Raw genomic sequence first — 27356 nt, 5'->3', positions numbered from 1 at the left:
ACCATGTAGATCAAAACAGTTCCATTATCAGCGACCTCTTGTGCTGTCCATCGCACTTTCTATATAAGACAGGAATATACAACCTCTGTAGCCACCATCTCATTCATAACCAAACCTAAGGCCACAACTCCGTCTCCGTCCAGCTCTGCTCTCCTTCACTAAACACCCACTTCGTCCTACGCACATCATCCGGATTCGAGAAATCCAGCACCTCCACCTCCTCAGGGCAAACAACTAGAACACGAAAATTTGCCCTCGCAACTGGATCATTCAAATCCTCAACCTTCGCTCCAAGCTTCAACTCCGGATCTGAAGGCTTCTCAGACCTCGGTCGGCCGGGTGGCGGGGACTTAAATGTTCCTGTACATGAATTAGCATACATTCCATCTATACCTGTACATAGAATAGAAAACAAGAAGGATGCCGGGGGAACAGACCTCGCATAACAGGCGTATGGTTCGCAAAATACCCCGCAATCGCCCTCTCCCAGTCCCAACCCTGCACTTCTCCCTCCCGCCCACTCTTAACCCTCAACCCCCTCTGAATCCTCTCTCTGGACTGCCTCTCCTCACTCCCAATCTCCCTCCCATGGACTGAAGGCTCACCAACAGCCACCGCCCTCCCCTTGACCCTCCACTGCGCACTCGCCTCCTCAACCCAGAATACACCCTCGACTTCATCGCCTTCCTTGAGCTCGCCCATTTTCTTCATGCGAACATCGGTGGTTAGCGAGAGGAAGTCGCTTTCGTAGACATCTGGGTTTAGACCGATGTTCTGGGCCTTGAGAGAGTCGATTGCGGAGTGGTGCAGATCGGAGGGGGGGCGGGGGAAGAAGCCGCGGAATTCGACGGTGCGCGAGCGTGGGGAGGCGGTGTTTGTTGCGGTGTTTGTGGTTATGGTTGAGAGAGTGAAGGAGGAGGATTTTGTTTTGGAGAGCGTTGAGAGGAAGGAGGATCTCCAGGGTGCGACTGGGGGAGGCATTGTGGTGGTTGCTTCACAGTGCGGGGTGAGGGGTTGATGTTCAGGTTCGCAAGTGATGGTTGAGAGCTGATTGTTTGTTGTTTGTTGTTTGAGGTTCAAGCTTGAGTATGCTGACGATGATAGAGAAGTTATAGATTTAGAATGATGCTCCGGCGAATTGAGGTGCAATATCCACCTCCTATGAGAATGATGAGTGTAGTTGAGGTCACAATCATGAGCGGATGACCTCACCCACAAATCCGCTGGAGCCGCTTATCTTATCTGATCATCAGCCCTGGGGTCGTCGGCTTTCGTTTCCTACATCCCTCATCGTCTGGATCTATTCTTTGCAAGTGATGTTGCTAGAGTATCGAAGAGCATTAAGGGGATAGATACTAAATGTTTGTCTTCCTCACCATGGGTCATGCTTGAAATATTAGGTAGACGCGCCTATACCCAACAGATATGTATATATAGGGTTTCCAATAGCCCAAAGGAACAAAAGGTTCAGGAGCGCAGGCCGGGAAAAAATGATATCCAGGAGGTCCAACGACCGGTGGCCAATTAGAATATGGATTAACCTACTCCGTACAGAGTATAACAAGACGTTTACGAGGAAGAATTGAGATGATCAAATGATCCCAAAGTATTATACCACACCGATTGAACGCCGTAGATGGAAAACTCAATAAATAGATATACATCATACCCAACCCACTGTCCGCCTCCATTCATCTACCAGGTATCATGATTCCCCTTTAACTCCCAAATCACATCTCCATCCGATCCTCCGCAGCACCAGCCGGTATCCTCCCCTCATTCAACTCCCTCTCCAACTTCGCAATCTCCGCCAAACTCTTGGCCTCGCGAATCATGCGCTCGACATTCTTCCTCTCCGCATCCGTCAACTTCACGCGCAGACCCTTCTCAGCCGGCGCGGCCGCCCCACCAGCCGGGACATCAAAGGTGCGAGACTTGACGCCAAGGATTTTACTCGCGAGCGCGGAGGGTTCTTCAATCGTCCCGAAGAGCTCGGTGGCTTTTGATCGCTCGGAGTCTTTCACTTTCGCGTAGTCGAGGAAGCGCACGCTGGGCAGGCGGTGGATGAGCCAGAGGCGGTAGTTCTGGAGAGCAAATCCGTTAGTCCTCGAATCCATATGAAATTATTCCCTTCCCTTTATTCCAGAGTCCCGATAACATGCAACACAGATGAGGACAGAGAGCAAGGGAAAAGCTCACCTCCTTCCTCGCAACCGGATTATCCAGCACGACCAAATGCGTCAACTTCTCTAACCCCCTTAACGGCTCAAGATCCGCAAGCTCAGCAATATTATTCGCCGTCAGCACCAGCGTCGTTAACCCCGGAATCGAAGTCGAGACATTCGCCTGGATCTGCCGGATTCTGTTCCTGGCTAGAAGGAGCGTGCGCAGGCGCGGGAAGAACGGGAAGTTGCCCAGTGACGAGATGTCATTGTCTGTAAAGTCGATGGAGTCTTGATCCTGGAGTTAGACGCCTGAGTTAGCAATCCCCCTCTAACAAGAAGAACGAGAAAAAGCAAGACCAACCTTTGCAACACCCAGATTCTCAATCGCCGGAATCTTGTGCCCTAAAGTCCACCAACAAAGGTCGATATCAACGCAGCTCAAGCAAATGTAGTATCTGTCCCTTTCAGGCAGTGTGTGTGGAACGCACCTCGGAGATCCAGCTCGCGGTCCTTGAGCGGGTTGATGTACGAGAGTGAGTTTTGGATCAGCTCGACTGTTAAGCGCATGGCGGCGGTTTTGATAGAAAGTCGTGCAGAATGTAACGGAGGGAAGAGGAGGGTATAGAGGTTATGGCGAAGAACCGAACAGACAGGTATAAATTGGAATTGATGAGCTGGTGCTGCTGCTCGCGTTGATTTCTGAGCTTGGGCAGAAGATTCTGCCGGGCGGTCTAGGATACTCCGGTTTTGCTTCCGGTTTTGCTGCCATGGCACGTGATCTGTTCTTGAATGGTTGATACGACCTACAGGCTGAAGGGGTAATTTGAGTGAGCGTTCTTGCGATACAAGATTCGAATGGTCTGTCTATTGGTACAAAATATGATTAAAGTGTATATAACTCCAACGCGCCACTGGCCGAATAGCGAGGCTGCACCCTGTATGTATGTACTCCTGAGGACAAGAATCAAATCAGTTAGAGAATCACTGCCAAACTCCGTGTATGCAATGAAACATCAAACATTAGCATTAATCGTGTACGAGAGGTGTAGTCCCAGGCGACTTGTGAGAATGTGACCGTGACGGACTAGGCGCTCGAGATCGGCGGCCGTTTGTCGTCGGGGCTAGCGCAACGGGGGCTAGGTGGTCTCTGCTTTCTGTTCTCACGACAAGGCCGCTGCGATCGATGGACGGGGGCGCAGTGGTTATACCAAGGCCAATAGTCGCAGACGAGGAGTTGTCGTGGGTAAAGTTCAGACGGGCCGGGCTGTGATTTCCCCAGCTAGGTGTGCGCTTTGGTGGTAGAAAGGCAGTCGACTCGTTGTCAGAAATGTTGTCATATGATGATCGGCTGGAATCTGAACCAACGAGCTCGATGTCTTGAACACCTTCTTCCAAGATACGCTCATACGACGGTCCGCGGGTGCCAAAGAACGATGGCTTGACTGGTGCAGATGCCTTGCGCTTTCTTTGCTGTATTGAGCGGCCGCGTCCCCGTTTGAGTATACTGTTGACCTTGTGGTAGAGTTTGAGGCGGCGGCCACGACCGCAGAGGAAGAAGAGGGCGAGAATAATGATGAGGATAAATAATATGAAACCAGGGATGCGGCGTGATGAGCTGCCCTCGAAAAGGGCCTCCTGCCATGACTCCTCGTGGAGGTTCTCAGTGCTCGGCAGCAACTCGGCACTAGGGAACTGGAAGTCGCTAGGGACACCGGCAACATTACTTCCGAAACCAACAGGAAGGGCCTCTTGGGTCTCAACAGGAACTTGGGATGCAGCGTACAGCACCATTTTTCCAAGAGTCCAGCTAACTTCCGTCGCGTCAATCTTGTTGACAGCCTGGAAGGCATCGAGATAGCCTTTGTTCTTCCCGTGTTCGAGGATTTCCTTCGTTCCGTTGGTGGCAGTTGACATTGGCTCAAGACCAACGCGGGGCACACCAATACCGTCGTGGAGAACGTTGATGATCCAAGAAGCCTTAAAGCAAACCTCATAAGCTTTCTCGTGATCCAATTTCTTTCCCCATTTGTGCTCGGAAATACCCTGTTCGATGCTTTCCCAATCTTGTGAACAAAACGCCTCGACTCGTTGCTGGTAGGTGTTGAAATCGTACGCTTTGTCGGTGTGTCCCATCTCGAAAACTTCGTGCGTAGTATGCCAGTACTCACTGATACCGACAAAGTGGTTGACGTCAAAGTCGATGGCTGGGACGTGAATGCCATGAAGCAAACAGGGCTCATCTTGACATGGTGCATCCTTGTCGAGTAGAGGGTACGTTCCGCGCAGGCACTCATCGAACTTTCCAGTTCCCAAGAGGTAGTGTGCTGGTTCGCCTTCCACGGCCTTTCCATCTAGTGTCGTTCGAAGGCCGGCGGGTAGACATGGATCGGGGAATTCCTTCACGTTCTCTGTACCGAGCGCGCTCTGCAGTGCGGTGAGATACCGGCGGCGCGCTTCTCGCACTCCAAACTCCAGCCAGGAGGTAACAAAAACCCGATGCTCTTGCGTGGAACCGTCTATATTCCGCAGCCGGAGAAGAGTCAGATCGTTTGCATGCTTCTCACTTTCCGTCGCGTTCGGGGCGAATGCAATCTGGGCCGATGCCCCACCCATGTCGAGAAATCCGTACGTATGATGTCCCTTTCTATGGTCATGCTGTCCGGGCGAGTCGAAGCTTCCAAGCAGATAGTTTGTCGCAACCCAACCGTAGAGTCCTTCCGTAACCCCAGGAATAACCTGAATATGTAAATTGCAGTCCGGCAGCGCAAAGTCGAAGTTCTCGCGAGCGTACGAGCAAATATGATCCAATAAGAGTTTCTGTTTCACGTCCTCCACCAGGCGCATTCCAGCAGTAGCGAGAAGGAAGATCGGTGTATCTTTGATTGCATCGTCGGGTACAATGTCGCGAGCAAATTCGAGTAGCTCTGACAGATGTTCTGGGCCGATTTCCTCCGGGCGATCCGCGAAAGTGGAAACTCCTGCTTGTTGTTAGAACCATCAATTCCAGTCCTGTACGACAAGCATACCAGGGTGTATCTTCTTCACCCAGCTCGATTTCGTTTTGATCTCCGGGAGTGATTTAAGGTCATGACCGGACTCCTTGCGCGCAACGGCGTTATCCAGCCAGCGGTAGACATGAACTCGAGTCCCCTGCTGTATGTTAGAAGCTGTATTCGACAACGTTGGACTGAACTGACAGATGATCCTGCATCGAGGACGATACCGTAGTGCCCTGGGGAGCGATCGTCAGCCATGTCACACTGATTGTCAAATTGGAGCGCACAGGTGACTTACATTTACCCATGAGGGCTGGTGATATGGTTTGAAGCTGTTTATAAAATTGGCATGACACTCGAGGCCGAACGAGGAACGATCCCAAAGGGTCTGATTGAGAGGGGTGGTGAATCCGGGGAATTCAGCGATAAAAGTGGCGACGGGGAGTGTCCGAGGGGTTGTAAAGGATGGAGCTGAGCGAGTTGAAACGAGTGGCTTTGCGAACGAAGAGGGGTTGCAACCGAAAGGAAGCTGAAACGACAGAAGGACAGGGAAACGAGGAGAGGAAAGTGAGGAGAGGGGGAAGAGTGCAGGTGGTGAGGTGAGGCCAACGATAACAGCGGGATCGATGGCGACAGTTGCAGCAAAAAAAGGACGCGACAGCCTGCAGATCCGCTGCGACAACGCTAGTCTGTTTTCGGCTCGGTCCAACCGTCACCGGTGGGGCTGGTTTCCTCGATTTCTCTCTGGATTTCAGGAATTGACTGATGTCGTAGGCGCAGAAGGGGGACAATATCAGTGTCTCAAGGCTGGTGGAATTATTCCTTTCCTCCTGCCTGCATTGTACCGTCGCCAGCAGTTGCCATCGCCAGCAGACCCCTATATTAATAGTCGGGGGTGACGCAAGCTCTCTTGGCCGGCGTGCCAAAATGCAAGGTGTGATTGGCCAAGTGTCTGCCAAGGATGACCCTGATAAGAGCAAAGGCTGGGGTCCAGAACCGCTGCAGTTGACGGATGCATGCACTTCGGCGCGCTGGGGGATCTTCAGGGCATGACCTCACTGATTGATAGACCGTTATCATCTTTTGAGTCCGGCAGTACGGAGTACAATTCATTATTAGAGAATGAATGATTTACGATATTGTCTGATACGATACTCCGAGTGGGCTTCGTGTGGACTGCCCAAAGGTCTAGACTACCCCTAGCTCAAATAAATCTCCGGTCAATATAAGAGTGGACGCCTGAGGCAGATGCGCTCCTTATTGATCAACCGCAAGGCGACCTGTATACCAACAACATAAAGTTCTTCAACACGATACCAAATTTCCATCAACACCCCCTTCCTTTTACCATATCAACCACCCAGTCTACAGCGGGAATCGTAGTCGATGTTTCGAGCGGAACATTTTTTTGCCATTCTATAAGGCGTAAAAGAGCCCTGAGACTACGAGGGTGTGTTGAGGTTGGGGATGGTGGGGAGGTTATTGTTCTGATAATGTGACATCCAGCCGAATGGGTTCTTGTCAACAGTCAAACCTACTCCTATGATTAGTTATAACCAAGAGTACCAGTTCAAGTATTAGATCAATTAACACTACAACCTCAACAAAGGAGACATAGCTTCAAAACCTGGAGTCAAGAGCTTAAGCAGACTTGATCTCCGTCCCCTCAGCAGTCTGCACCTCACTCGACGGCGCCTTAGAAACCCCCATCAACGGCGACGCATTGATACGCTCAAGCAGCGAAAAGTCACCAATCTGTTCATCGACGAAGAACGAAGCATCAAGTCCAACCATCTCCGCCTCTTCACTCACTCTCAACCCCAGGAACGGAATGTACTTCATGATCATCAACAAAACCGCGGTGACAACAAACGAGTACGCCGAGACCGCACAGATCTCTGCAAGCTGCTTTCCAACCTGCACTCCCTCCCCGTTGATTGCTCCAGGGATGAGAGTCCCGCCATCCAGGGCAGAGATATAGTGGTCTGCGAAAATGCCGGTGAGGAACGAGCCAACCATGCCACCGACACCATGGAGCTTGAAGACATCCATCCCCTCATCAACCCGGATCCAGTCGTTGAGGTTCTTACAGAGACTGCACACAATGCCGGTGAGAAAGCCGATTAGCGCGCCTAGCCAGACGGTCACGCATCCGGCTGCCGGGGTGATGCCGACTAAACCGGCAATTGCACCTTCGCAAGCGCCAACGACCGAGAATTTGCCTTTGTTGCGGATCATGTCGACAAGGACCCAGCCGAGGATTCCGGTGGAGGCGGCGACGTTGGTATTCATTATTGCGAGGTAGCCGCGAACGCTGGCGCTGAGGGTTGAACCGCCCTGTTATCTTAATTAGTTGTGAGTGTATATGCGGGGAGATGAGGACGCACGTTGAATCCAAGCCAGCCGGTCCAGATGAAGATGGTACCGATAAACACCAGGGTTGTGTTGTGAGGTCTCCTCATGGAAGCGTCGGGGTATCCGCGGCGCTTTCCGAGGACGACGGCGTAAGCTAGGGAAGCGCAGCCAGAGGCAATGTGGACGGGGCCACCGCCGGCAAAGTCGATAGAGGGAAGGTTGTAGAGCCAGCCTTGGCTGCTCCAGGTCCAACGGGCGAGCGGGCAGTATACGATTGTCTCCCAAAAGAAGGAGAAAATGAGGAGAGCAAGGATGTTGCCACGTTCAAATGCACCACCAGCGACAATCATCACCTGTTGCAGTCAGTTACCGCATGAGAATATCAGGTATCGAGTGGTACTCACCGTGCATGCTCCGAAAAGAAGCTGGAACATGACGAAGAGAATCTCGGGAAGGACAGCCGAGCCTGGCGACGGGGCAGCCATGACTTCCATAAGACCAAAGTTTCGCAGTGTGCCGATGAAGGGACCGCCATTTCGAGAGTAGGTGAGGGAGTACCCCCAAAATATCCACTGGAAGGTGGTTCTACGTTGGTTAGCTTGCAATTTGCTGCAGCGTGATGACAACATACACAGCCAGAATCAACAGCGCCTGGAACAAAAATGTCATTGCAGACTTCCTCCTTGTCAAGCCACTGTATAGGAGCGCAACACCAGGAAGGATGAAGAAGACGATAAAGGTACAGGCGACGATGTAGATCGAGTGGAATTCAAGGCCGGCAAACGGGGCATTCACGTCGATTTGGGTCGTGTCTCCGCCATCTGGCATCGAGGGTTCATATTCTGGCTGAGTTGATAGATTAGCTGGCTGTAGTGCCTGTAAATGAAATCGACTCACAGTGGACATGGTGAGTGCTCGTTCGCGAAGCGCTGGACCAAATCTTCAGCAGGCTCTTGCAGGGCAGGCTGCTTCACCAAACCCCGCAGAGGATCTCATCGCATATTTATCCTGCGCCGGATACTCTGCTGATCTCAGATAGCTGGGTCCGTTCCATGATTATCGCCCCTCTTTCGCGACTATTAGCGAGCCAAGAGTACGGAAGAGCTGTTATCTTGAGGCCAAGAGTCCACCTGTGAATGTCTTATACCAAGAACAGCATCCTAGACGGACTCACAATGATAGGAGCGTTCTTTGACCTTATCTGAAAGTCTTGATACCGCGATGCCAAGGTACAAGATCGGGGAGCTCGACGGTGCTGATAAGATAGAGCTGCACAGCTTCCAATGAGAGCGGCGAGATTCGTCTTAGTCTGTATCCCCGGAAAACACAACCTGCTGGGGTTTAGTGCGAGATGGTAGCAAGGCTGAAGCGAGATATCGGGGTGCGTCGAGGTCCTGGATATGCATGATCGTCATTGGTGAGAGATAGCGCGTTCAGCTGTTGCCATTGGGCGCCGGGGTAACTGCCTGTGTATAGCTCAAACCCAGCCGCGTTGAACCTCCTATTAGATGGAATAATAAGGATATTACCTGCAGCATCGTACTCGGGGCTATCGAGCTCCAGGTGTTTGGCCAGGTGTTTGGGACAAGCAGGCTGGGGTTGTCAGCCATCCAACCACACGGGGTACTTACCGACGGTCAGATTAGCATGCCGATGGCTTGCTTGATGCCATTTGGATGTGAAATGAATAATGAGATGAGGCTGACTCAGAGGACGATGCTGGTGTTGGAGCAGGTAGGTGTTCATGAATGAGTCAAGAAGCTGCACGGCATCTCATTGCGGGGTCATGTGCTTCATGATCGACCTTAGCTATCGCCTCAACCTCCTGCTTCCACTATTACCTTTATATTTTCCGTGCCTATACTGATCTCAAGACATAAAAATACCACATTCATGTATTCTAATCGTTCAACTCGCTTGTCTGACCACCCTAATAGCGCTAATCCTTGAGTAAAGACAACAACAACCCTCTTTAGCAACTGGTGCAGCTACAATGCGATGCTTCTATGTGTTCTCCCCGCATTACTGCATGCCGAGGCTTGTCGCCGAGAACCATATATCTGCATATATACACGTGAATTCGTAACTACTATGTAGGATAGTGAACTTGGCGAAGACTCAAGGGTACAAGTACTCATTATTGACAGTACAATCTTGAACATGTACCAATCCGATCTATTTCCCGCTAGAAAGACCTCATTCGTATTATGCAAATTCATACTTTATCATACACTCATCAAATCATCATATACCGTCTCATATCCACACAGCCAGCCTGACTTCAACCCAAGCTAACTCAACCCTCACTCCTCCGGAATAACCTGATCTGCCATTAGCAGCACAGGTCCTTGAACAGCCTCATACGAAACTCTCATCCCCTCTCTCAGTGTGCCCACAGGAACAACCGCCTGCGAGCGGAGGATGAGCTCGCCGCCGAACTCAGAGGTGATGAACCCGAAGCCTTGGGCTTCGTTGTAACATTTTATGGTGCCAAATTGGCGGTTTGCTGTGGAGGGGGACATGGGTGTTTGCGGGGCTGAATATTATTAGTGACGGGATCAGTAGTGTGGGTTGATTGAGCGGTAGGGGTATAGTATAGCTGGAATAGAATGAAAAGGATCATACATTCCACAGGAGAAGACGGCGCAGAGGGAGTCTTGAGGAGGAGTGGGAGGGTGATGTTGATCGGCCTTGTAGTAGTGGTAGACATGATGAAGATTATATGACTAAATAACCCTGCGCTGATACTGTCGTGTGCTCGTGTGCTCTGTTCTGGCTCTTCAAAGTCGAGGATATCTTGGTGAGTTATATATCCCTCATGGTGTTCTCTTCCGCTGGTGCGAGATCATCCGATTCTTCCCGGTCTCAGCAGAGGGACCGGACCGGGACTACATGTGTGACGAGAATGATTCTGCTGCAAGGCTGCCCCTCTCCTGGCCGTTCTAAGCGATTGCTCCATGATCGGCGCTAGTTATTGGTTAGCGTTGCCGAAGGGGTGCAGATCTAGTACCCATAGGCTCGTTTTTCCGGAGCTGCCCATGGAATCAGACCACCAAACTGGTATGGATTTCTATGTTTATCGTAGTGAAGGCCAGGCCTCAGGGTCAGGTGGTTGTTCATCCATCTGGGGAATGTGAGTCGGGTTCCCGAACAAGGTTCTTCCAGAAACCACCTAAAAGCCAGACCGCAAGTGTGGAGTGCTATATCCGTGCTTTTCGGCCGGCACGTGGTAAGGAGCGACTCTGGTTCGCTGAGAGTATATCACAGGGTCTTTGAGTCCGGGAATCGAGACGGTGAAGGGTGGTATGAGCTTTAGCTTCGTCGCGAGTTCTAGGCCATACAGTCCTAGCTGATTCGACTTGGCTTGGCTTGACGGCTAATATTGTGCCTACGCAAGTGCTGAGCAATTATCAAATATCCTGGTTGCGTGTCCATGTCCAGTAAATAGATACTTCTATGCTATATACAATATATACACAGTCACCTTCAGGCTAGATATAAATATACAGCCCCCAGCTTTTTTCGCTCGCGAAGAGGACAGACCTCTAGGCAGCATTCACTTCCCCCTCCGAGTCCCTCTCCGTGTCCCCTGTTTTCTCTCTGACCCCTTCAACCCCCTCTCTGACGAGCTTCTCCGCAGCCTCCATACTGTAAGCCGGCCCCTTATACTCCCTATTCCCCCTAATGACCCACCAAAGCCCCACAAGCGTCATCAAGCCAACAGTAATAACGCTCGTATAGTTCATATTTTGCACCGTAACCGGCATCACAAACGGGAAGCAAAAGAATACAACGGTAACAAGGATATACACCACCGACCCAATGTTCACGATATAGCCAACCACACCACTCATTGCGAAGGGACCAGGGACAACCTTCTTCCGACGGGTGAGGACGTGTGGGATGATGGCGCCTGCATATGAGAGTGTGGACAGGACGATGAATGACGAGATGAGCGCCTGGAAGGCAGTTGTGCTTCCGACATAGATACACCCGAGGCAAGAGACCATTGCGCTCATTCCGATCGTGGCGTTAACCGGTGCGTTGAGTGTTGGGTGGACGCGCGCGAAGAACGGCGCGAAGGGGGTTGCGTTGTCGCGGGCTAGAGACCACCACATTCGGCCGCCTGTGGTGAGGGTTCCAATGAGAGTGGGGAAGGTCGCGAGGAAGAGGAGGGCGATGAGACCGACTGCGCCGGCGGTTGAGCCGGTTGCTTGCAGGTAGATCTCGGCTGTGGGGAAGTACGAGATGCTGCTGTCGAAGACAGCGTCGATGTCAGAGATGCCGTAGAAGAGGGCGACTAGGTAAACAAAAGCTGTTGCAAAGGCTGTGAGGAGTTGCAGCATGATGCCTTGGGGGACTTTGCGTTCCGGTTGAGGGACTGTAGAATATTAGTTTGGAACGGTCTATAGAGGAAAGAGACGTGTGGGCTGAACTCACCCTCCTCCGACAAATGACTGATACAATCCGGCGTGCCCACCGCAAACGCCGCATTCAACAACCCACTCAGGAAGCAGATTGCATCATTCCATCCGCCCGTCTCGTTATAATAAGTCCTCCACACCTGGCGGTTACTCGCGCGTCGACCTCCCTCCCTAACGCCAGGCATAACGGCCAACACGACAATTGTAATAAACAACCCGCCCATCGACAGAACAAGCGCAACGCGGTTCAAGAGCGGCAGGAAGCGGTTTCCGGTACAGACAATGCCGCAGCACATCCACAGCACAATCTGAAAAACGATAAACGGCTGCCAGCTGTGCCACTCGACGTCGGGATTGCGGAGCAGGTACATGGCGACCGCTTCGTTACCCAGGATAGAGGACATGGAAGAAGCGGAGAGAAGCCACGCGCAGGCGTTTAGGTAGCCCGTGAAGAAACCGGCTGCGCGGCCATGTCGGCCTGCGACGACGGAAGACCAGTGGTAGACACCGCCGGCGGATGGAATCGCGGAAGCCAGCTCGGACAACGACAAGGAGATCAAGCCGTAGAAGATGCTGACGACGATGAGGCCGTAGAGAACGGCCATGGGACCGCCATTGTACAGCGCTGTCACAATTGTTCCGCCTGTTGCGGCCCAGGAGCTATAGGTGGGTGGTTAGCGAGCGATCGACAGGAAGAATTCTCCGAAGGATGAGATCAAATAGTAGATTGATGATCGAGGGGTGGATTGATAAGATAGGGGATTGCGATTGCTCTTGCAATTGTGACAACTGCAGTTGCATTGCATGCAGAACTCACTTGGCGATGATGATCCCCAGACTGGTCAAGCTGAACAATCCAAATCCACGAACAAGCTCTTGCTTATGACCCAATGCAGCTTCGAGGCGAACCTCATCGACTTGTTCCTGGACGTCATTCTTGCCAGTCCCCTGGAGGTTGCTGTTTTTCCCACCCATTTTCTGTTGCTTGGATGAGACCTATCACACAAACCCAATTGTTGGTCACAAAAAGGAAAGAAAAAAGAACAAACGAAGAACAAAGAAAAGGTTGGCAGGGGGGGCGAGGGAACAAAGAAAAAAAAAAAAAGTCAAATGGCTGCAGTGTTATAGGCAGCGAATGATGCTAGCGAGTTAGCATGTGGGTGGTGCATTAGCTCCAATTAACCTTCCACTACGCTGGCCAGGGATGTGATTCCTTCGCCCGAACCCGATCAGCTTGCATGATGAGGTGATGGCGAGTTCGGTTTCTGCAGCGGCAATTGCATGGCATTGGCTTCTTCTGACCGGAGGGCTCCGAGTGCGAGCGAGTAGGGCTTGTTTTGTTGCCTGTGGTGTGAAAAAGGAGGATCCTTCTCCATGTCTGTTCATTACTTCTCCCTCCTTTGCCTTCTTTTATACAAGCTCTGTCCGAATTCGATGCTCACTTGAAGATCTCACACCGTCCCGACCATGGGGGAGAGTTCACCCACCCCGCACCAGCTCCTGGTGGAGGCTGTTGTGTTTTGGAGTATCGCCGTCGTGATCTTTGCCGGCCGAATGTATGTTTCACTGTGTGACTGATGCTGAAACTGTTGAAGCTGAGTGGAGCAGAATCTCACGATCTCTATCCAACGGAGGAATCAGGCATCTTCAGGGTAAGTGAATATGGCCGTCACACTTGAGCATTGCTGACTTCTCCAGCGGATGACTATATCATGACCGCTACATTCGTATGCCTCGCTGAGCCTTCCTACAAACGTTGAAGACTAACCACCCAGGCCGTCTACACAACCCTCCTCATCCTCATCCGCGTCTCAGCCGAATACGCCACGAACCTCTTTCCACACTCTGAACTCGAATCCATCCTGTCAGACCCTCAAGACGTTGCTAATCGTATCTACGGAAGCAAGATCGTCATCGGCCTCGAACAATGCATGCTCCTCTCAACCTGGGGGGTGAAGACCTGCCTGGTCGTAATGTACTGGAAGCTCACTGTCCGACTGCGGTGGCACCTCTTCGTGCAATGTCTCGCCGCCTACGTCGTGCTGGGATTCGTGGTCATCGAAATCACCTACTTCGCCGTCTACTGCCGGCCCTTCAGCCAGTACTGGGCTATCCCAGTCGATAACCCGCAGTGCGCGACCTATCAGCACTACAGTATCACGCAGGCGGTATTCAACCTCTCCTCGGACGCATGGATGCTGGCTATTCCAATCCCATTGCTCCAGAAGACGCAGATGCCGCTGAAGAAGAAGATCCTGCTCATGGGCGTGCTCTTCCTCGGTGTGTTTGTGATGATCGCGGCGATCCTGAACAAGTACTTCAACTTTGCGTCTCCCCAGACAACAATCTACCAGCTTTGGTATATTCGCGAGGCAAGCACGGCGATCTACGTTGCCAATCTGATGTGTTGGTGGCCGCTTCTACGGAAGATCTTCGGCAAGGCGCTGTCGCAGTATAGCAGCAACTACAATACGAATCGGTACGGGGACCCTTCGTCGCGCTCTGGCGGTCTGTCGCAGCAGCTTGCGTCTGTGACTGCGGGCGCGAGCGCAAATCGTACGCAGAAGTCTACGGATGGGAAGGCGTCCAAGTCGCGGTGGTGGAAGCAGTCGCAGGCGCGGTCAGAGTCGAAGGTGTTGGCCACGTCAGCCAGCCAAGAGGCGATCAACAGTGGGGAGCAGGGCGAGGGCGATGTGCCGCTGGAAATCTGGCGGAAGGTCGAGTACAATGTGGAACAGAACGCGGACCCGAAACGGTCTCCATAAAAGAGAGTTAGATTAGATCATGATATTTCCTTGTTTTTTCATGGCCACTGCCGCAGACTCCAGAGCAACCGTTTGTGCGAGACCGAGAAGCAGAGGAAGGGAAAGGGGCAGCGTGGTGGGGGTCCGCAAGTTCAAGGGATCGGCGAAGGATGAGGATCCCGGTCAGAGCACCCTGGCTCGGCTTTCGGATTGGCCCTGGTAAAGGATCGGTCCGGAGATTCCGGTATATGTTGGCCTGTTATTGGTGTTCTTTGCGGCATAATGAGATCCAGCGGGTCTCGTGGGGGCCGGTGAGAGCTCGCTCGTGTCTCGTGGGCTTAACTCCAGATGGATGGTGCTCCAGCAGAGAGAGTTTTCTAGACCGGTCTAGAGTTTCAGGGAAACCACGATTTCCGCAAGAATGGCATTGTTGCCGTGCACCAAGGCACTAGTCAGGGCACCAGGAACGAGGTCTCAGGAGAGAACTTTGGGAGAAATCTCGAACACCGCGGGATGACCGGCAAGCCGGCAACGAAGGAACCCATCCGCATTGGCTGGTCCTGGGGGTTCGATTAAGGTTTGTGATTGGGTCTTGCCATGGTTGGTGACCACGGGTGCGTTGCTGTTGCACGTTGAGCATCACAGTTGGATCCATTCCTCCACTTCCCGGATGATTCCCCCGTCAGTAATGGGTCTACCAGCCTCTACAATGCACATCACAGCGATTGTAACCATGAGACTTTCTCCGAGCCTTCTGCTTCCGCCTATCAGAAATTCCGATTCCTCAATTCGAGAAACTCACTGCCCCTGAACCACTCGGTGAACCTGCATCGTGCATTATGAACTACTGGAAGTAGCTTAAGGCTACATGAACCGCCCCTATCCTCGGTTCATGACTTTATTCGCCTGAGACATGGCACCACTTGAATCCTTCTCAGCCACAAGGAGGTCTCTCTCTTGTTAGCTCAGTGGATTGCTCAGCTTTCATCTCCCCAACGCCACAAGGAACATATTTCCTTACTATGCGAAACTAGGCCATTCCCTCTCCAGAAGCCCCATTAGCCGGACTCTCTGAGTCTGGATGGTTTCGGAGGCACCGACGTATCTCCACTGACGGGGTGGAGTAGCATTACTCCTTCGGAACGTAGTAGCTACGAATACGAAAATTTAAGCTGAGATAAGGCCAGGCCCATGAGGGTCGCCTAGCAGCTGATAGGTGGGCAATCCTCAACTGATGCGTATACGCATCCGGTCAATTATCAACGCTATGTTGGAGTTCATAAAAAGGGAGAACACTGTCTAGCTAACTAGAGACACCTGTCGGTTGAACGCCCGAGGCCAACACTCATAATCTGGAAAGTGATTGGTTACTTACCCCCATTTACACATCCATCTAAATTGGATACCGGAAGGATCTGGTCCCCTGGCTCTGCCTCTGCACTCCAACCTCCATCTCACCCTTCTCATCAACAACTCTCCTCCCTTCCACTCCTTCCATTTCCCTCTCCCTCTCATCAAACCTCCTATTAATTCTAACAAGCACACCCCTCAAAACCACACTAAGCACAGCAGAAACCGTAAGCAAGCCAACCACAATCCCCAACGCCAACCTCCAATGCGGACTATCCCTCTCCCGATACGTAAACGGCGTCCAAACCGCACACCCGTTCGCAATCATACTCACAAACCCCATCGCAGCAGCCCGCTTAGCAGGCGGTCTACTCATGACACTCGCAATCCACGCAGATATTACCGTGTTCATGCTGTAGATGAACAGCATCAAAAACATACTGAAATAGCGCACCCCAAAGCTTGAGATTGGAGACATGAAAATGACAAACCCCGTTATCGCAATAGGAGCTGGGTAGAACACGAACCAGAACCGGTGGCCCGTTTTGTCGGAGAGGTAGCTGTGGATCCAGCTGTAGATTGCTGTGAAGACGAAGGGCGGCGCGACGAGGAGGAGCGAAATTATGTTTGAGTACCCCAGGCTGCGAGTCATGGTTGGAAAGAAGTTTTGGCATCCGATTGAGGCGATTATGCCGGTGTTTATCGCTGTCATGAGGTAGAGCTTTGGGTCGGCGAGGGCCATGTAAAGGCCGCGTAGCGGGGTGATGGTGCTGTCGAGGTCTGTTGTGCTGGTCTCTAGGGTAAGGCGGCGGATTGCTGATTGCCTTGTCAGCGAGTTTAGAGTGGAGTGGCGAGAATGTCTTACCGACTTCTCGCGTTGCGGGCGTGAGTGCAGCCCAGGTGTGTGGGAAATCCGGGAGGAGGGCGATGAGGACGAAGCCGCCGAGAATAGAGACTTGAACGATTAAGCAGATGTTGATGGTTTACAGCTAATACATACCTGCGCCTTCAATGATGTATAACCATCGCCATGCTTCAAGGCCTCGCGCACCGTCTAAGCTAGCAGAGATGCCCGCTGCTATCAAGGACCCCGTTGCAGAAGCAATGATTCCCGCCGACAAGCAGATGCTCAAGCGGAGAGAAAGCTCGGACTGTTTGTACCATTTCTTCTATCATTAGCAACGGTTAATGTTCTAATAAAAGCCCAACTCACCGACAGATAAAATATCATCCCAGGATACACAGGAGCCTCTATACTTCATCAGCAGGGCAGTCACTTTATAAGGACGAAAGGTTTGGGAACAAACCAACACATCCCAAAACAACTCTACAGGCTACCAACCCATTAAAACTCTTGACCGTGCTCGTACAAGCCGTAACCAGCCCCCAGGCTAGAATCGACAGCCCGATATGCCACGACGGCCGACCGAAGTGGTTTAGTACCATGTTCGACGGAATCTGGAAGATTGTGTATCCTACATAGAACACGCTCAGCCCGGTCTGGAACTGCGCGTCGGACATGTGTAGATCGCGTTCTATGTGTTGGAGACGGGCGGCTGCGTAGTTGTTCCTGACGATTCTTGGTTAGGGCTGCGAACAAGAGTGGAGGGTTAGCGGACACGTACCGGTCTATGCAGTTGAGGAAGAAGGACATGGCAATCAGAGGAAGGATCATGAGATCGAGTCTGCGAACGAGTCTCTTCTCAATAAGCTTCTCATTGTCGCTGAGGGGAGTGATTGTGGGGGCTTCGGGGATAGGACTGAGGCTGGGGGTGGGGGTGGTGCTCCCAATCTCAGATCTAATCATCTTCTCCGCCATTTCTTCCGTTACATTTGACTGAAGAGGACAGCGCAATTGTTGGAATCGAGATTGTGGAGCCCTTACAGGGCTTAAATAGTCAGAAGCTGACCAAGGCTGTTACACATGTCCATGTGAGTGGACATTGGAATGCTGGCCACTGCAAAGGTATTGGTCAATCGTCGAGGTCTCATCAGATTGCTTCTTGGTATCAGCCAGTAGAACTTAATCTTAAGATGCACAAACTCAGCAGACACATACTCCTTGTTCTCCAAGGACGAATAGAAGATCCTGCTCGGCCCCGAGACGATCAAGCCCCTCGCCGAGCGGATAACAGACCATGTTTGATGATCCTGCGCCAGCCACATCTATGCTTGTGACCGTAAGCACGTCCCTCTTGTGTGCCGATTTTGCAATATCAAGAGGCTTATTTTGGCACGTTCAACTCGGAGGATATAATATTCCTCTTCTTCTATCCGAGCCGGAGATACCTTGACGCAATCGATACATCCCACGATGCTACCCAATACAGGTACCCGTAAAGTGTCAATACATTGTTAGAATATGTTCGGCATTTCTGTAGCTACAAAGCTCAAGAGGTCGGGGCATGGAATGTAACGATCCGTTCAGGTGCGGCTTTGTAGCGACAATTCGTTCAGAACGAGACATCAAATCGAGTGGACACTGCTCGGTGTATTTTGGAAAGACAATCCTGAGCACTCTCTCAGGATCCTCGGATATAGAAAGCTCGCTAAGGCGTCTAGACAATTGGTTACCAGTCCGGAGGCGTCTTGCTATGTCGTACACTTCCTCGTGCTGGAGAAAGCACAGCGTGACCGGCGAGAGTCGCATTGCAACAGCTCGAGGATGAAGGTCAATCTTGCCAGGCAGACCTAGCCAAGCGACGGTGCAGTACCAAGACAATTTGGTCAACTTGGCCCTGTATTCGCAATCTTCACCTCACTGGCTCTCCATATCTGACATTCTTGTATAGAGACTACCGACCCGACTTTGAGTCGAGTCCATGATGTGGGTTAAGAGGTCCATGTTCGGTGTACTGCCGGCAATGGGGTAGAGCATGCGGTAATGATATAGTGAAATTGCCCCTCTTTGCTCGCAGCAGAATCGTGTGTGAGCGCACGCATTCTCGTATCCAGCCGTCTAGCGTCAACGTAGCGTAGCTCCGCCTCGGATCGTTTGTGGCTGTGACCAACGTCAGGAGGAAGAGTAGCGAATTCAAACACGGTATATCACGCCCTCTCCTTTTTGAGGGTGGGAAAGATCAAAACAGAACCTCGTTCAAGGAAGCGGATCTTACCATGGAGAGTGAGAACCTTCCTCAGCACAACGGTCGACAAGGCGAGCCAGTCGTCGAGTCGACAGAATGGCCACCTTCAGAGCTCATGATCAGGGCGAAGCGTGACGACGCTGTACGAGCCTTCCTGAGCGGTCTGATTACCAGCGGGACGTTCATCTATGGCGAAACAACGTAGGATGGTCGGAGCAAATACACATCCGAGTGGAATGACAGCAAGAAAGGGCTTGCAAAAGCCGCACACCCATCTTTTGGTATGTATACGTTGGTATACCTCAGACGGAAAGAAGGGGAATCAATTATTTGACAGCGGCGCCAGAATTGTACAAAAAGAAAAAAAGTGTCAAAAAAACACCATTGGATGGAAATCCCATAGACTACGACACGGAAGACGAAACATTTTTTAGCATTGAGGCGCATCCTGCGTACGAGAATGAGAACCCAAGAACAGTCACGACTGAAGGATTTGGCCTTGAATGCTGGGACTATGAAGAGAGGCATGGGCGTCCGAGAAACCGGACTGTTTTGTGCAGCGGTGCTGCCATGGGGGGAGTGCCGGCGCAGAAGCTCCTGAGGAGAGTGAGCGAGCTTCGGAACCCGAGGCAACTGGGTGTTGATCCTGTCAAAGATGATATTGATCTCATCGAGTTCATTGGGTGAATAGTGTAAGATGTGTTTAACATCCAGTGATGATATGTTGTGATGCTGATTCTCTATAGAAGAACCGCCCTGGTCGGAGCTGAATTTGGCTCAAAGCACGAGAAGTGGCTGGTTCCTCTCATACAGACCCTCAATCGAAAAGACGTTTTCATAGACTTCTCGGAGGACACCAGGGTAGCACAGTTCCTGTTCGCGCAAGAAAAAGAGTACAACATCTGGAGTTTTCTCAATCAAATCATTTTGGCAAAGGAGCTGGCCAGACGCCTAGAAAACGTCGGTGGCCTGGTATTCAATGAGCTGACTGCGCAAATAATCGCCTCTATGACCCTCGCCGACCTCTTCATTCAAAACGTGGACATTGTCCTAGAAGACTCCCATGTCGACACATCAAGTCTCTATCGACCCTTGTCGGACGACCAGAGAGCGAAAGCGGAGGCACTTAAAGCCGGAGGCAACGTGGCCATGCAGAACAAGAACTGGCAACTTGCCGAGCAGCTCTATTTCCAAGCCATCGAGATCAACCCCGCGAGCCCCATCTACCGGAATAACCACTCGGGTGCATATACCTCCCTCGGGAAATTCTGGGAAGCCGCCGGACAAGCATATATGGCGACGCAATTGGACCCGAATTACGCAAAGGCATGGGCGCGGCTAGGATTTGCGCAGCTAAAGATCGGATATGCGAAGCAGGCGCGGAAGTCATATCAGCGTGCGATTGAGATTGCTGGCTCTAATGCAAGTGGACCTATAAGGCAGGGGCTCGCGGACTCTAGAAAGACAATTGAAGGGAATCGTCAGAGGGCTGAGAGGGGTTATGCCTTTTCCAAAGAACTGCTAGATCAGGACTTCGACATTAATATGAAGGCCTATAAAGTCCAGTCTCGGATTCACAAGCAACAAGAGGAAGGGCTTGTCTTCTTTGCTTAGCAGATGGGATGGCCCTATCTTGAGGAGGTCCAGAAGAACATCGGTCAGGCCTACAGCCAGATAGTGAGCACAGGCGGGGGCTCAGCCGTCTTGGAGGAGTAGCTCTATGGCTTGATGACGCCTGGAAGGCTGTTGTCTTTTAACATCATGTGTGCGCTTCTCGAATGCAGTCCGTCCGTCACGGCAAGTGGGTTCAATGGCTACCCACCCTACAGTGACAGTGGCATTGCTTTGCCGCAGGTATCATATTGGCGGGTCCGAACTGTTCTATGTCGCTTTTTCGGCTGTCTTCCTGGCGTTGCTTCATCAAACGGCTGGATTGGCCCCTGTCCGCCCGTCGGATTGTCCCTCAGCCGCCAGTCAGGAGCATCAACAGCGCCGTATGTTGTTTACAAGCGGTCCGGCTGGAAAGGCTACCTTTACGGCCAGAACTGGCGGGCCAGGCTGAAATAGAGAACCACTTGCACTATCGCCCGGGTGTCGTCTTGCAGATGGGTGATACCTAGGTAGCGCCCTGATTACCTATACCTTGCATCATAAGCCAATATTTTTGACGCTTCCGCCGTTTGATCTGGGGCTGCAGGCTCGCACGAGATTCATACTCGTGAGCTGCAGAATAACGAGAAATTCTGGGATGTGGAGAAGCTCAAGTCGAGCTTTCCGGATGATGACTATTTAAAGGTGATGATTATCGACGCCACGGCAGAGGGCAGTGAATTACTTGCTCGAGCATGGTGTGCTGAAAAGGGTAGGAATGCGGTAATTCGAAGGGCTAGTGGGCCATGCTTTACGTATACCTTTTGAACGGCGAGCAACCAGGGGCTGGCAGTGAGAGTATTGATCTGGGTTTCTTGATGTTGTCTCGGAGCGAAGGTAGAGTGAAGCCGTTCCTTATCACCTCCATCTCCTCTCAGCCCAGCAGAAACACAACACAATCAATCTTTCCTTTCACTAAAACACAGTCCCTCTTACTCTCTTGACTTCTCTGGAAGCTATCTTCCTTACCTCTTCTTATCCATCTCTCAGATCAGAGTTCTTTCTCCTTTCCATACCACCTCGTCATCTCCCAGCAATCATCATCCACTTCCACCCAAGTATTCCTCTCCAGCATTCTCCCACGCCATCAAATCCACACAGCAAACCACACCACGACCAAAATGTCCGGTAAAATGGTCTGGAACGCCGAGGCAGACGCCAAGGTCCGTCCTCTCCCAAGACTTCCCTCTATCTTTCCTTCCCTTCTCTATTAGGACAGTCCAAACTAACATCAACTGCAATATCCAGCTCCTCCTCGGCGTCCTTGAGCAAATCAAAGAGGCGAAACTCTCCCTCGACAGCAAGAAGCTTGCTGAGTTTATGGGCCCTAGTATGTTCCCTCTCCCCTTTTTCTAAAGCCAGACTGGTCTAACTCCCACTGCCATGGTATAGACTGCATCCCGGGCGCCGTGTGTAACCGCCTCGCGCGCTTGAAGAAGAGAGGCGGTGCCGACACCGCGACTACCACCACCGAAGACAACGAGGATCAGGCAGACGGTACCAGCAAGGGGTATACCGGTGATGCTTCCGATGTATCTCCTCAGAAGAGAAAGGCTACGCGTAAGCCTAGGGTCTCAGTGAAGAAGGCCAAGGCCGAACCTAAAGCCGAGGCTGAGGCTGATGCTAAGGGCAATGTTAAGTCTGAGGGCGGGGTAAAGGAGGAGGCTGAGGATGAAGACGAGGACATGGCTTAGTGGAATTTTCGGGCATGAGTTGGGATATCGAGCATCGAGCAGAATTTCTTTCTAAAGTCGGGATCAGGTGGGACCAGGTCGACATGGGGATCTTTGGTGCGGTAACTGGTTTGGAAGGGGTGGTTCTTTTTTTTTTTTCTGCGTTTTTTCGGGTCTTTTTCATTGGTTTCTTTTTTCATTTTCTTCCACGGTGGACTCAGGTGTCATGCCCTCTTATTTGAACTGGAGAAGAGAGTTTACCAGGTGCTTTTGGGCTTTTCTACGGACGCAGGTTTCCTATGCAAGTGATCTCCTTTGAGGGACAAGAGATGGTACAGATTGCGAGCACATTATAGCAAACGCAGGGAAAGATTCTCCATGGCAAATGATCCTTGAACTTTCTGATATCAACCGCAATGTGTCCCTATGTAGCTATCCAGCTTTGGTCAAGCCATACTAGACACAACCCTCCTTGAATAAAAAACCAAGCGCGTAAAGATTCTCTCCTCTCCCCAGTGCACAATCCCAAAGCACAGAATGCAGAATTCCCTAGAGCATTCAACAGAAAACATCACCGTCCTCCACCTTCTCAACCTTGATCTTCTTCTTCTTGACGGGAGAATCCACGTCCATGTTCCCATCGACATCCTCATCCTCATCATAATCTTCGTCAACACCAACACCCGCAAGGTAAGCCTCGGCCTTGTTATCGAAATCCTCCAGTTCTGTCTTGATTTTGACCTCTTTCTGGTCGAGCTCGTCGTCAAGCATCTGCTGGTCAAATTCCTGTCCGACTGCCTCCTCTTCCTCCTGGTCTTGTTCATCCTCTCGGGTCCTTACAGCTATCTTGCCCTCCCACTTCGGAGTCGCCTTGGAAGTAGGGGTATTCTTGGGAGTAGCAGTACCCTTAGGAGTCGCGGCGGCAGCAAGAGTCTTCTTGTTCGGTCCCCTCTTGCGCGGGGTAACAGGCGCAGACCCAGAACCGCCGTCTCCAGCAGCACCCTTCTTCGCGCTCATGCCGAAGGTAACCTTTGTCTCGCCGGCCTTGCGCCATTTGGAGAGGTGTTCTTTCAGGGCCTTGGGAGTGGGCTTTTCTTCTTCGGCTAATATGGAGGCTTTGTTAGTTTGTCTTCGAGGTTGGAAGGACACGGGTGGCAGGATCGCATATGGGGGGCAGGAGACTGAGCAGGGGAGGATATGGGGAAAGCGAACGTACGCCAAGCCTTAGAGACGGCGTCGAGGTCGATGTGGAATGCGTGGGTGTTGAAGATGGTTTTCCAGAGCTAGAGAGCGGTGTTAATGATATCAAGGACATGGCAAGGGGGTGGTTGGACATACAAGGCTCTCCTTCTCGTCAGTCCAGCGCATCGGCATTATTGCGGTGGAGTGGTTGTTCGGTGGATTGTGGGTTGTGGCTGGATTGAGGTAGATGAGCTTTGTTACTGGAAGGTAGATGAAGGGATCAGGGTTATGGACAGAGTTGGAAGGTATTAATGAAGAAAAGGAAGAAAGAGTAGAGTAAAGGAAGGTAGTTTAGGAAGAACAATAAGAGTGGGAGCTTGTGTTTATTCAGGCTGAGATGTGAGGGGACGCCGAGAGATGTTTATGGGAAGAAACTGTGACTGCTGAGTTGATATGGAGAGTTGCGTTCACTTGGTTGTTTCAGGTCTCAGTTGCAGGTGATGAATAGTTTTCACTTTCAGTGAAAGCCTTGTGGAGTGATATTCACATTTTATTCATGACTCCTTTGCTTCTGCTCCAGAGAGTTGTATGACAGCTGACCCATGCCCTGTTACCCAATACTCTTCAAGCTAGTCACTTCGGCAGGCGAATGTCTACGATTGAGATGGCTGATATGGTAGGTTTGATGGGCCCCAAGATCTCCTTACATGAATAACAAGTTTTAAGGCACGTGGGATTGCCGATAATATATGGTATAAGGGATAGTATCAGTTTATTATGGGCATATGATACATGAATGTAAAGAACAGCGGGGGTATAGATAAAGACCAAAAAAAGCCAGGAAGAAGTATAAACATAGGCCTACAGCTTAGACGTGGGAGTAATAGCGTTTCTACGCTGTGCGCGCGTCGAAATATCAACATCGCTAGCCGGGCTGCGGTCCTCGGCAGTTTCAAACAAGGCACGACCGACCAGGTCGGACATGGTAAGGACCCGGGAGGAGACGGTTGCGCCGTCTCGACGGTTTTTCCTGCATAAATTAGCTCTATCCTTCAAACGAGCAAGGCAGGGTGCGGTGCGTACCCTTCGCGCCGGGACTGCGCAATCAACTCCATAAAGTCCCAGAGGCGGCCTTGAGGAAGGAGCTTTCCAGTTTCTGGGTCTCGAGGAGGCGTCCATTCAGGAGCTAATCTCATTTTTGTTGAAGTTCGAGCTTCTTTGCTTTTTGCGACGATGATTATGCCCTCCTCAGCGAACCGTTCGTATGAGTTCTTCAGGGCTTCCTTGTTTACTGCCTCGAAGTAGGATAGATCACCTTGGTGGTAGAGTGTTTTACCGAGCTATCAGGTTAGCGGTTAGCGTTTAGCGTTTGACAAACGTGAAGGTGCATGAACATACCAGCTGTGCGTTATTTTGTGCCTTGCTTAAATCAATCCACACATCCTTCGGGCCGTCAAGAGGTGGAGTAAGGCCCAGAAGAGACACCGTACCGAGCCACGAGGCTTCAATGAACGGCCAAATAAGGAAGCAGTAGAAATCATAGTTCTCGCGTCCGCATTCGCGCTCGGTATCTGAAAGCTCGACATATAGTGGAGAGCCAGCGGAGTCTCTAATAACGGTGATGACCTGGTCCTTCTCGAGGACTCGCAGGGTGTGGTCCAAGTTGGCAGTCAAGCCATCAGGAGGGAAGATGAATTCGCCACGGAAGAGCTAACTAGTCAGCATTATTCGCATCTTCAGCACCTGTAACATACCTGTGAAAGGAACGTGACGTTGTGCAGGAGGTCACCAAATGAGATACGCTGATGCGAAGGTCCACCACCGAGTTTCACTCTTGTATACATCGCTGCAGACACAAGCGCCTCGGTGATGAATAAGTGGATCGTCATGTTGCGATAGAACGAAAGCTGGAAGCGGTCTACAGCAAAGTATGTCGGCTCCACAAGCCCAGTGACCTCTCCAACAATCTTCGGCCCTAGGACATCGAGCGCCCGAACAACCACAACTTCTGTCGGATAGCGATAAAAGTGTGCGACTCGGCCACCTTTGGCTCGCACGCGATCACAAAGCCACTCTACCCGCCGAACAAGCTCGGCTTTTCCGACTCCACGTCCGCGAAGGGTCAGCAGAACCGTTCCAACCAGGGCAGTAGGCATCATGACCGAAACGTCATTGATATCGGAAAGGACCCTATATCCTAATGACCTCAGGAGGCGACCTCGGTTGGTGTAGCTGAGTTGGACTCCCTTGTCTAACTGCAACTGTTCGGGTAGCCTCGATAGTTGTCCAACAATAAACTCTCTCAAGCTCCACGGTTTATGAAATCGAACGTCTACCCGGCCTAATTTCAAAGATAAAACAGACGAGGATGAGAGGAAGTCGGCGAGATTCTCCTTTCGCTTGGGCTGACCAAGAAGTTCGCTAATATAAGACCTATAAAGTATTAGTACCTGAATGGTAGAAACGATGCATCACTTACTCAGTCTCCAAAACCTTGTCGTACTGTGTACTAACAGGGCATATAATGGTATCTTCAACACGACCCGAAAGCAAACTGTCGACGATGAAGCTCAAGATTCCAAATTTCGGCGACAGTAGCTTTCCAGTCCGTGACCGACCACCTTCGATGAAACACTCAAAGTTGTGGCCTTGCTGCAGAAGGGTGTCGATGTACGCTTGCACGACAGTGTTGTAAAGCGGGTCGTTTCCGAAGCTCCGCCGAATCCACATCGCACCAGCATGTTGAAGGAATGCGCCGACTAGAGGAATGTTCAGATTATCTCCTGCCACGACAACCGGCAGGGCGATGCCCAGGCGATAGCAGATGATCTGAAGCGACACATAATCGACGTGCGATTTGTGACACGGTAAAAAGACGATCGACTGCTTCTTCTTGGCAGCCTCTTCGGCAAAGCCGCGTAATTGGAGAACTTCTTCGCTAGATACGTGGATACCTAAATTGTCAGCGCAATATGCAATACGGGCCAAGAAAGCTTACCCTGGTGATAAGCTCGGGTGAGCAATTGGGTCGCGAGATAGTATGCACCCCGGATAAATCTCTTGCTTTCCATCTTGCAAATCATATTATCCAGCATCGAATCCACCACCTCTTTCAGATTATGCTCCAGCTCATTCCTCCGTTGCGTCCGCGTCCGGGCAAAAGCACCAGTCTTGATCTGTAGCAGTCCCTCCTTGTCTTCCACGGCCAATCGCGCCTCCGCCAGCTCCTTTACCTTGCCCTGCAAGATCGGGCTGGCCAGAATGTGCGATTTGATGTTATCCGTAAACCCAGAATAGTATATCGGCTGTCCGATCACGTCGTCGTAGGCGCGCCATCCAGTCCCCGACATCATGTATAGGCTAACTTCGCGAAGGAAATCGAACGGGTTCTCGCGAAACCGCGCCATGTGATTGATGAGATTCCGCTCTGGAATTCCTCCATCCTGAGGCTCTGGACCGCCTGTATATCCGCTGGGGTGGATGGTGACCTGGTCGCCGACGATTTCGAGATCGGGGGCCGACTCGCCCACGGGTGACTTTCCCGACATCGTGAGGGGAAGATCGGGGGACGGCGGAGGAGGGAATGTGAGGGTAGGTCAAGAAGGCAAGGCGCTGGAGTTTCTAAGAGTCGTAGACATGGGAAGAGAAAGATGGCATGACATAATGAGAAGAGGAAATGGAAGCTCCCTCTCCGCAGCAGCTAAAATCCCAACAAACCGCTATGATCGCCG

At 51.5% G+C, this 27356-nt stretch overlaps 12 protein-coding genes across 12 annotated transcripts; 3 read left to right on the top strand and 9 right to left on the bottom strand.

Annotated features, from left to right (window-relative positions):
- Positions 1–6: 6 nt before the first annotated feature.
- BJY04DRAFT_176358 (uncharacterized protein) lies at positions 7–1247 on the bottom strand. Its single transcript, XM_073709469.1, has 2 exons — positions 438–1247; positions 7–360 (listed from the first exon to the last, which is right to left on the bottom strand). The coding sequence occupies exons 1-2, from the start codon at positions 979–981 to the stop codon at positions 116–118; spliced, it is 789 nt and encodes a 262-aa protein (XP_073577462.1). The 5' UTR covers positions 982–1247; the 3' UTR covers positions 7–115.
- Positions 1248–1602: 355 nt separating this feature from the next.
- Positions 1603–2948, bottom strand: lea1 (U2 snRNP complex subunit LEA1). The gene is made up of 4 exons (XM_073709468.1): positions 2654–2948; positions 2527–2567; positions 2200–2460; positions 1603–2084 (listed from the first exon to the last, which is right to left on the bottom strand). The coding sequence occupies exons 1-4, from the start codon at positions 2730–2732 to the stop codon at positions 1731–1733; spliced, it is 735 nt and encodes a 244-aa protein (XP_073577461.1). The 5' UTR covers positions 2733–2948; the 3' UTR covers positions 1603–1730.
- Positions 2949–2975: 27 nt separating this feature from the next.
- On the bottom strand, positions 2976–5989 carry BJY04DRAFT_176355 (putative nucleoside diphosphatase (Ynd1)). Its single transcript, XM_073709467.1, has 4 exons — positions 5460–5989; positions 5363–5397; positions 5192–5315; positions 2976–5143 (listed from the first exon to the last, which is right to left on the bottom strand). Exons 1-4 carry the CDS (start codon positions 5467–5469, stop codon positions 3192–3194), a joined length of 2121 nt encoding a protein of 706 aa, XP_073577460.1. The 5' UTR covers positions 5470–5989; the 3' UTR covers positions 2976–3191.
- A 269-nt stretch (positions 5990–6258) lies between these two features.
- Positions 6259–8436, bottom strand: BJY04DRAFT_176353 (ammonium transporter). Its single transcript, XM_073709466.1, has 4 exons — positions 8148–8436; positions 7921–8101; positions 7549–7869; positions 6259–7498 (listed from the first exon to the last, which is right to left on the bottom strand). The coding sequence occupies exons 1-4, from the start codon at positions 8420–8422 to the stop codon at positions 6803–6805; spliced, it is 1473 nt and encodes a 490-aa protein (XP_073577459.1). The 5' UTR covers positions 8423–8436; the 3' UTR covers positions 6259–6802.
- Positions 8437–9819: 1383 nt separating this feature from the next.
- Positions 9820–10226, bottom strand: BJY04DRAFT_212672 (cold-shock protein; the record flags this gene model as incomplete). The annotated part of the gene is made up of 2 exons (XM_073714651.1): positions 9820–10052; positions 10142–10226. 2 exons carry the CDS (start codon positions 10224–10226, stop codon positions 9820–9822), a joined length of 318 nt encoding a protein of 105 aa, XP_073577458.1.
- A 724-nt stretch (positions 10227–10950) lies between these two features.
- On the bottom strand, positions 10951–13023 carry BJY04DRAFT_176347 (putative choline transport protein). Its single transcript, XM_073709465.1, has 3 exons — positions 12758–13023; positions 11957–12600; positions 10951–11897 (listed from the first exon to the last, which is right to left on the bottom strand). Exons 1-3 carry the CDS (start codon positions 12913–12915, stop codon positions 11062–11064), a joined length of 1638 nt encoding a protein of 545 aa, XP_073577457.1. The 5' UTR covers positions 12916–13023; the 3' UTR covers positions 10951–11061.
- A 285-nt stretch (positions 13024–13308) lies between these two features.
- Positions 13309–15391, top strand: BJY04DRAFT_5436 (uncharacterized protein). Its single transcript, XM_073720607.1, has 4 exons — positions 13309–13496; positions 13549–13592; positions 13639–13667; positions 13716–15391. The coding sequence occupies exons 1-4, from the start codon at positions 13408–13410 to the stop codon at positions 14703–14705; spliced, it is 1152 nt and encodes a 383-aa protein (XP_073577456.1). The 5' UTR covers positions 13309–13407; the 3' UTR covers positions 14706–15391.
- A 686-nt stretch (positions 15392–16077) lies between these two features.
- Positions 16078–17853, bottom strand: BJY04DRAFT_212669 (major facilitator superfamily domain-containing protein; the record flags this gene model as incomplete). Its single annotated transcript, XM_073714650.1, has 6 exons — positions 16078–16850; positions 16900–16989; positions 17035–17200; positions 17248–17285; positions 17342–17604; positions 17660–17853. 6 exons carry the CDS (start codon positions 17851–17853, stop codon positions 16078–16080), a joined length of 1524 nt encoding a protein of 507 aa, XP_073577455.1.
- Positions 17854–19151: 1298 nt separating this feature from the next.
- On the top strand, positions 19152–20734 carry BJY04DRAFT_212668 (tetratricopeptide repeat protein; the record flags this gene model as incomplete). The annotated part of the gene is made up of 4 exons (XM_073714649.1): positions 19152–19262; positions 19326–19401; positions 19524–19803; positions 19867–20734. The coding sequence occupies 4 exons, from the start codon at positions 19152–19154 to the stop codon at positions 20732–20734; spliced, it is 1335 nt and encodes a 444-aa protein (XP_073577454.1).
- A 1157-nt stretch (positions 20735–21891) lies between these two features.
- On the top strand, positions 21892–22464 carry BJY04DRAFT_212667 (uncharacterized protein; the record flags this gene model as incomplete). The annotated part of the gene is made up of 3 exons (XM_073714648.1): positions 21892–21933; positions 22019–22100; positions 22163–22464. 3 exons carry the CDS (start codon positions 21892–21894, stop codon positions 22462–22464), a joined length of 426 nt encoding a protein of 141 aa, XP_073577453.1.
- Positions 22465–23001: 537 nt separating this feature from the next.
- On the bottom strand, positions 23002–23817 carry BJY04DRAFT_212666 (uncharacterized protein; the record flags this gene model as incomplete). The annotated part of the gene is made up of 3 exons (XM_073714647.1): positions 23002–23546; positions 23660–23726; positions 23782–23817. 3 exons carry the CDS (start codon positions 23815–23817, stop codon positions 23002–23004), a joined length of 648 nt encoding a protein of 215 aa, XP_073577452.1.
- A 561-nt stretch (positions 23818–24378) lies between these two features.
- On the bottom strand, positions 24379–27345 carry BJY04DRAFT_176336 (lysophospholipid acyltransferase family protein). The gene is made up of 6 exons (XM_073709464.1): positions 26624–27345; positions 26105–26579; positions 25380–26058; positions 25024–25335; positions 24709–24965; positions 24379–24655 (listed from the first exon to the last, which is right to left on the bottom strand). The coding sequence occupies exons 1-6, from the start codon at positions 27171–27173 to the stop codon at positions 24487–24489; spliced, it is 2442 nt and encodes an 813-aa protein (XP_073577451.1). The 5' UTR covers positions 27174–27345; the 3' UTR covers positions 24379–24486.
- Positions 27346–27356: the final 11 nt, after the last annotated feature.

Source organism: Aspergillus karnatakaensis (genome assembly GCF_047715665.1).
Source record: "Aspergillus karnatakaensis strain CBS 102800 unplaced genomic scaffold BJY04scaffold_1, whole genome shotgun sequence".
Taxonomy (NCBI): domain Eukaryota; kingdom Fungi; phylum Ascomycota; class Eurotiomycetes; order Eurotiales; family Aspergillaceae; genus Aspergillus; species Aspergillus karnatakaensis.
This window is presented reverse-complemented; position numbering and strand designations above follow the sequence as displayed.

What these genes read in the sequence shown, in the direction of transcription:
- BJY04DRAFT_176347 (XM_073709465.1), bottom strand. Translation starts at nt 12,915, where the DNA reads ATGGGTGGGAAAAACAGCAACCTCCAGGGGACTGGCAAGAATGACGTC. An exon ending in CTGGGGATCATCATCGCCAA is followed by an intron (nt 12,601 to 12,757) that starts GTGAGTTCTGCA and finishes ACCCACCTATAG; the next exon opens with CTCCTGGGCCGCAACAGGCG. An exon ending in CAGTCATTTGTCGGAGGAGG is followed by an intron (nt 11,898 to 11,956) that starts GTGAGTTCAGCC and finishes AATATTCTACAG; the next exon opens with TCCCTCAACCGGAACGCAAA.
- BJY04DRAFT_176336 (XM_073709464.1), bottom strand. Translation starts at nt 27,173, where the DNA reads ATGTCGGGAAAGTCACCCGTGGGCGAGTCGGCCCCCGATCTCGAAATC. An exon ending in CACAAAATAACGCACAGCTG is followed by an intron (nt 24,966 to 25,023) that starts GTATGTTCATGC and finishes CTAACCTGATAG; the next exon opens with CTCGGTAAAACACTCTACCA. An exon ending in GCGCAGTCCCGGCGCGAAGG is followed by an intron (nt 24,656 to 24,708) that starts GTACGCACCGCA and finishes TAATTTATGCAG; the next exon opens with GAAAAACCGTCGAGACGGCG.
- BJY04DRAFT_176358 (XM_073709469.1), bottom strand. Translation starts at nt 981, where the DNA reads ATGCCTCCCCCAGTCGCACCCTGGAGATCCTCCTTCCTCTCAACGCTC. An exon ending in CCATACGCCTGTTATGCGAG is followed by an intron (nt 361 to 437) that starts GTCTGTTCCCCC and finishes ATTCATGTACAG; the next exon opens with GAACATTTAAGTCCCCGCCA.
- BJY04DRAFT_176353 (XM_073709466.1), bottom strand. Translation starts at nt 8,422, where the DNA reads ATGTCCACTGTGAGTCGATTTCATTTACAGGCACTACAGCCAGCTAAT. An exon ending in GCGCTGTTGATTCTGGCTGT is followed by an intron (nt 8,102 to 8,147) that starts GTATGTTGTCAT and finishes TAACCAACGTAG; the next exon opens with AACCACCTTCCAGTGGATAT. An exon ending in TTCTTTTCGGAGCATGCACG is followed by an intron (nt 7,870 to 7,920) that starts GTGAGTACCACT and finishes TGACTGCAACAG; the next exon opens with GTGATGATTGTCGCTGGTGG.
- BJY04DRAFT_176355 (XM_073709467.1), bottom strand. An exon ending in TCCTCGATGCAGGATCATCT is followed by an intron (nt 5,316 to 5,362) that starts GTCAGTTCAGTC and finishes AACATACAGCAG; the next exon opens with GGGACTCGAGTTCATGTCTA. An exon ending in GGTGAAGAAGATACACCCTG is followed by an intron (nt 5,144 to 5,191) that starts GTATGCTTGTCG and finishes AACAACAAGCAG; the next exon opens with GAGTTTCCACTTTCGCGGAT.
- lea1 (XM_073709468.1), bottom strand. Translation starts at nt 2,732, where the DNA reads ATGCGCTTAACAGTCGAGCTGATCCAAAACTCACTCTCGTACATCAAC. An exon ending in AGAATCTGGGTGTTGCAAAG is followed by an intron (nt 2,461 to 2,526) that starts GTTGGTCTTGCT and finishes GTCTAACTCCAG; the next exon opens with GATCAAGACTCCATCGACTT. An exon ending in ATCCGGTTGCGAGGAAGGAG is followed by an intron (nt 2,085 to 2,199) that starts GTGAGCTTTTCC and finishes TTTGCTCTCCAG; the next exon opens with AACTACCGCCTCTGGCTCAT.
- BJY04DRAFT_5436 (XM_073720607.1), top strand. Translation starts at nt 13,408, where the DNA reads ATGGGGGAGAGTTCACCCACCCCGCACCAGCTCCTGGTGGAGGCTGTT. An exon ending in AGGAATCAGGCATCTTCAGG is followed by an intron (nt 13,593 to 13,638) that starts GTAAGTGAATAT and finishes TGACTTCTCCAG; the next exon opens with CGGATGACTATATCATGACC. An exon ending in ATATCATGACCGCTACATTC is followed by an intron (nt 13,668 to 13,715) that starts GTATGCCTCGCT and finishes CTAACCACCCAG; the next exon opens with GCCGTCTACACAACCCTCCT.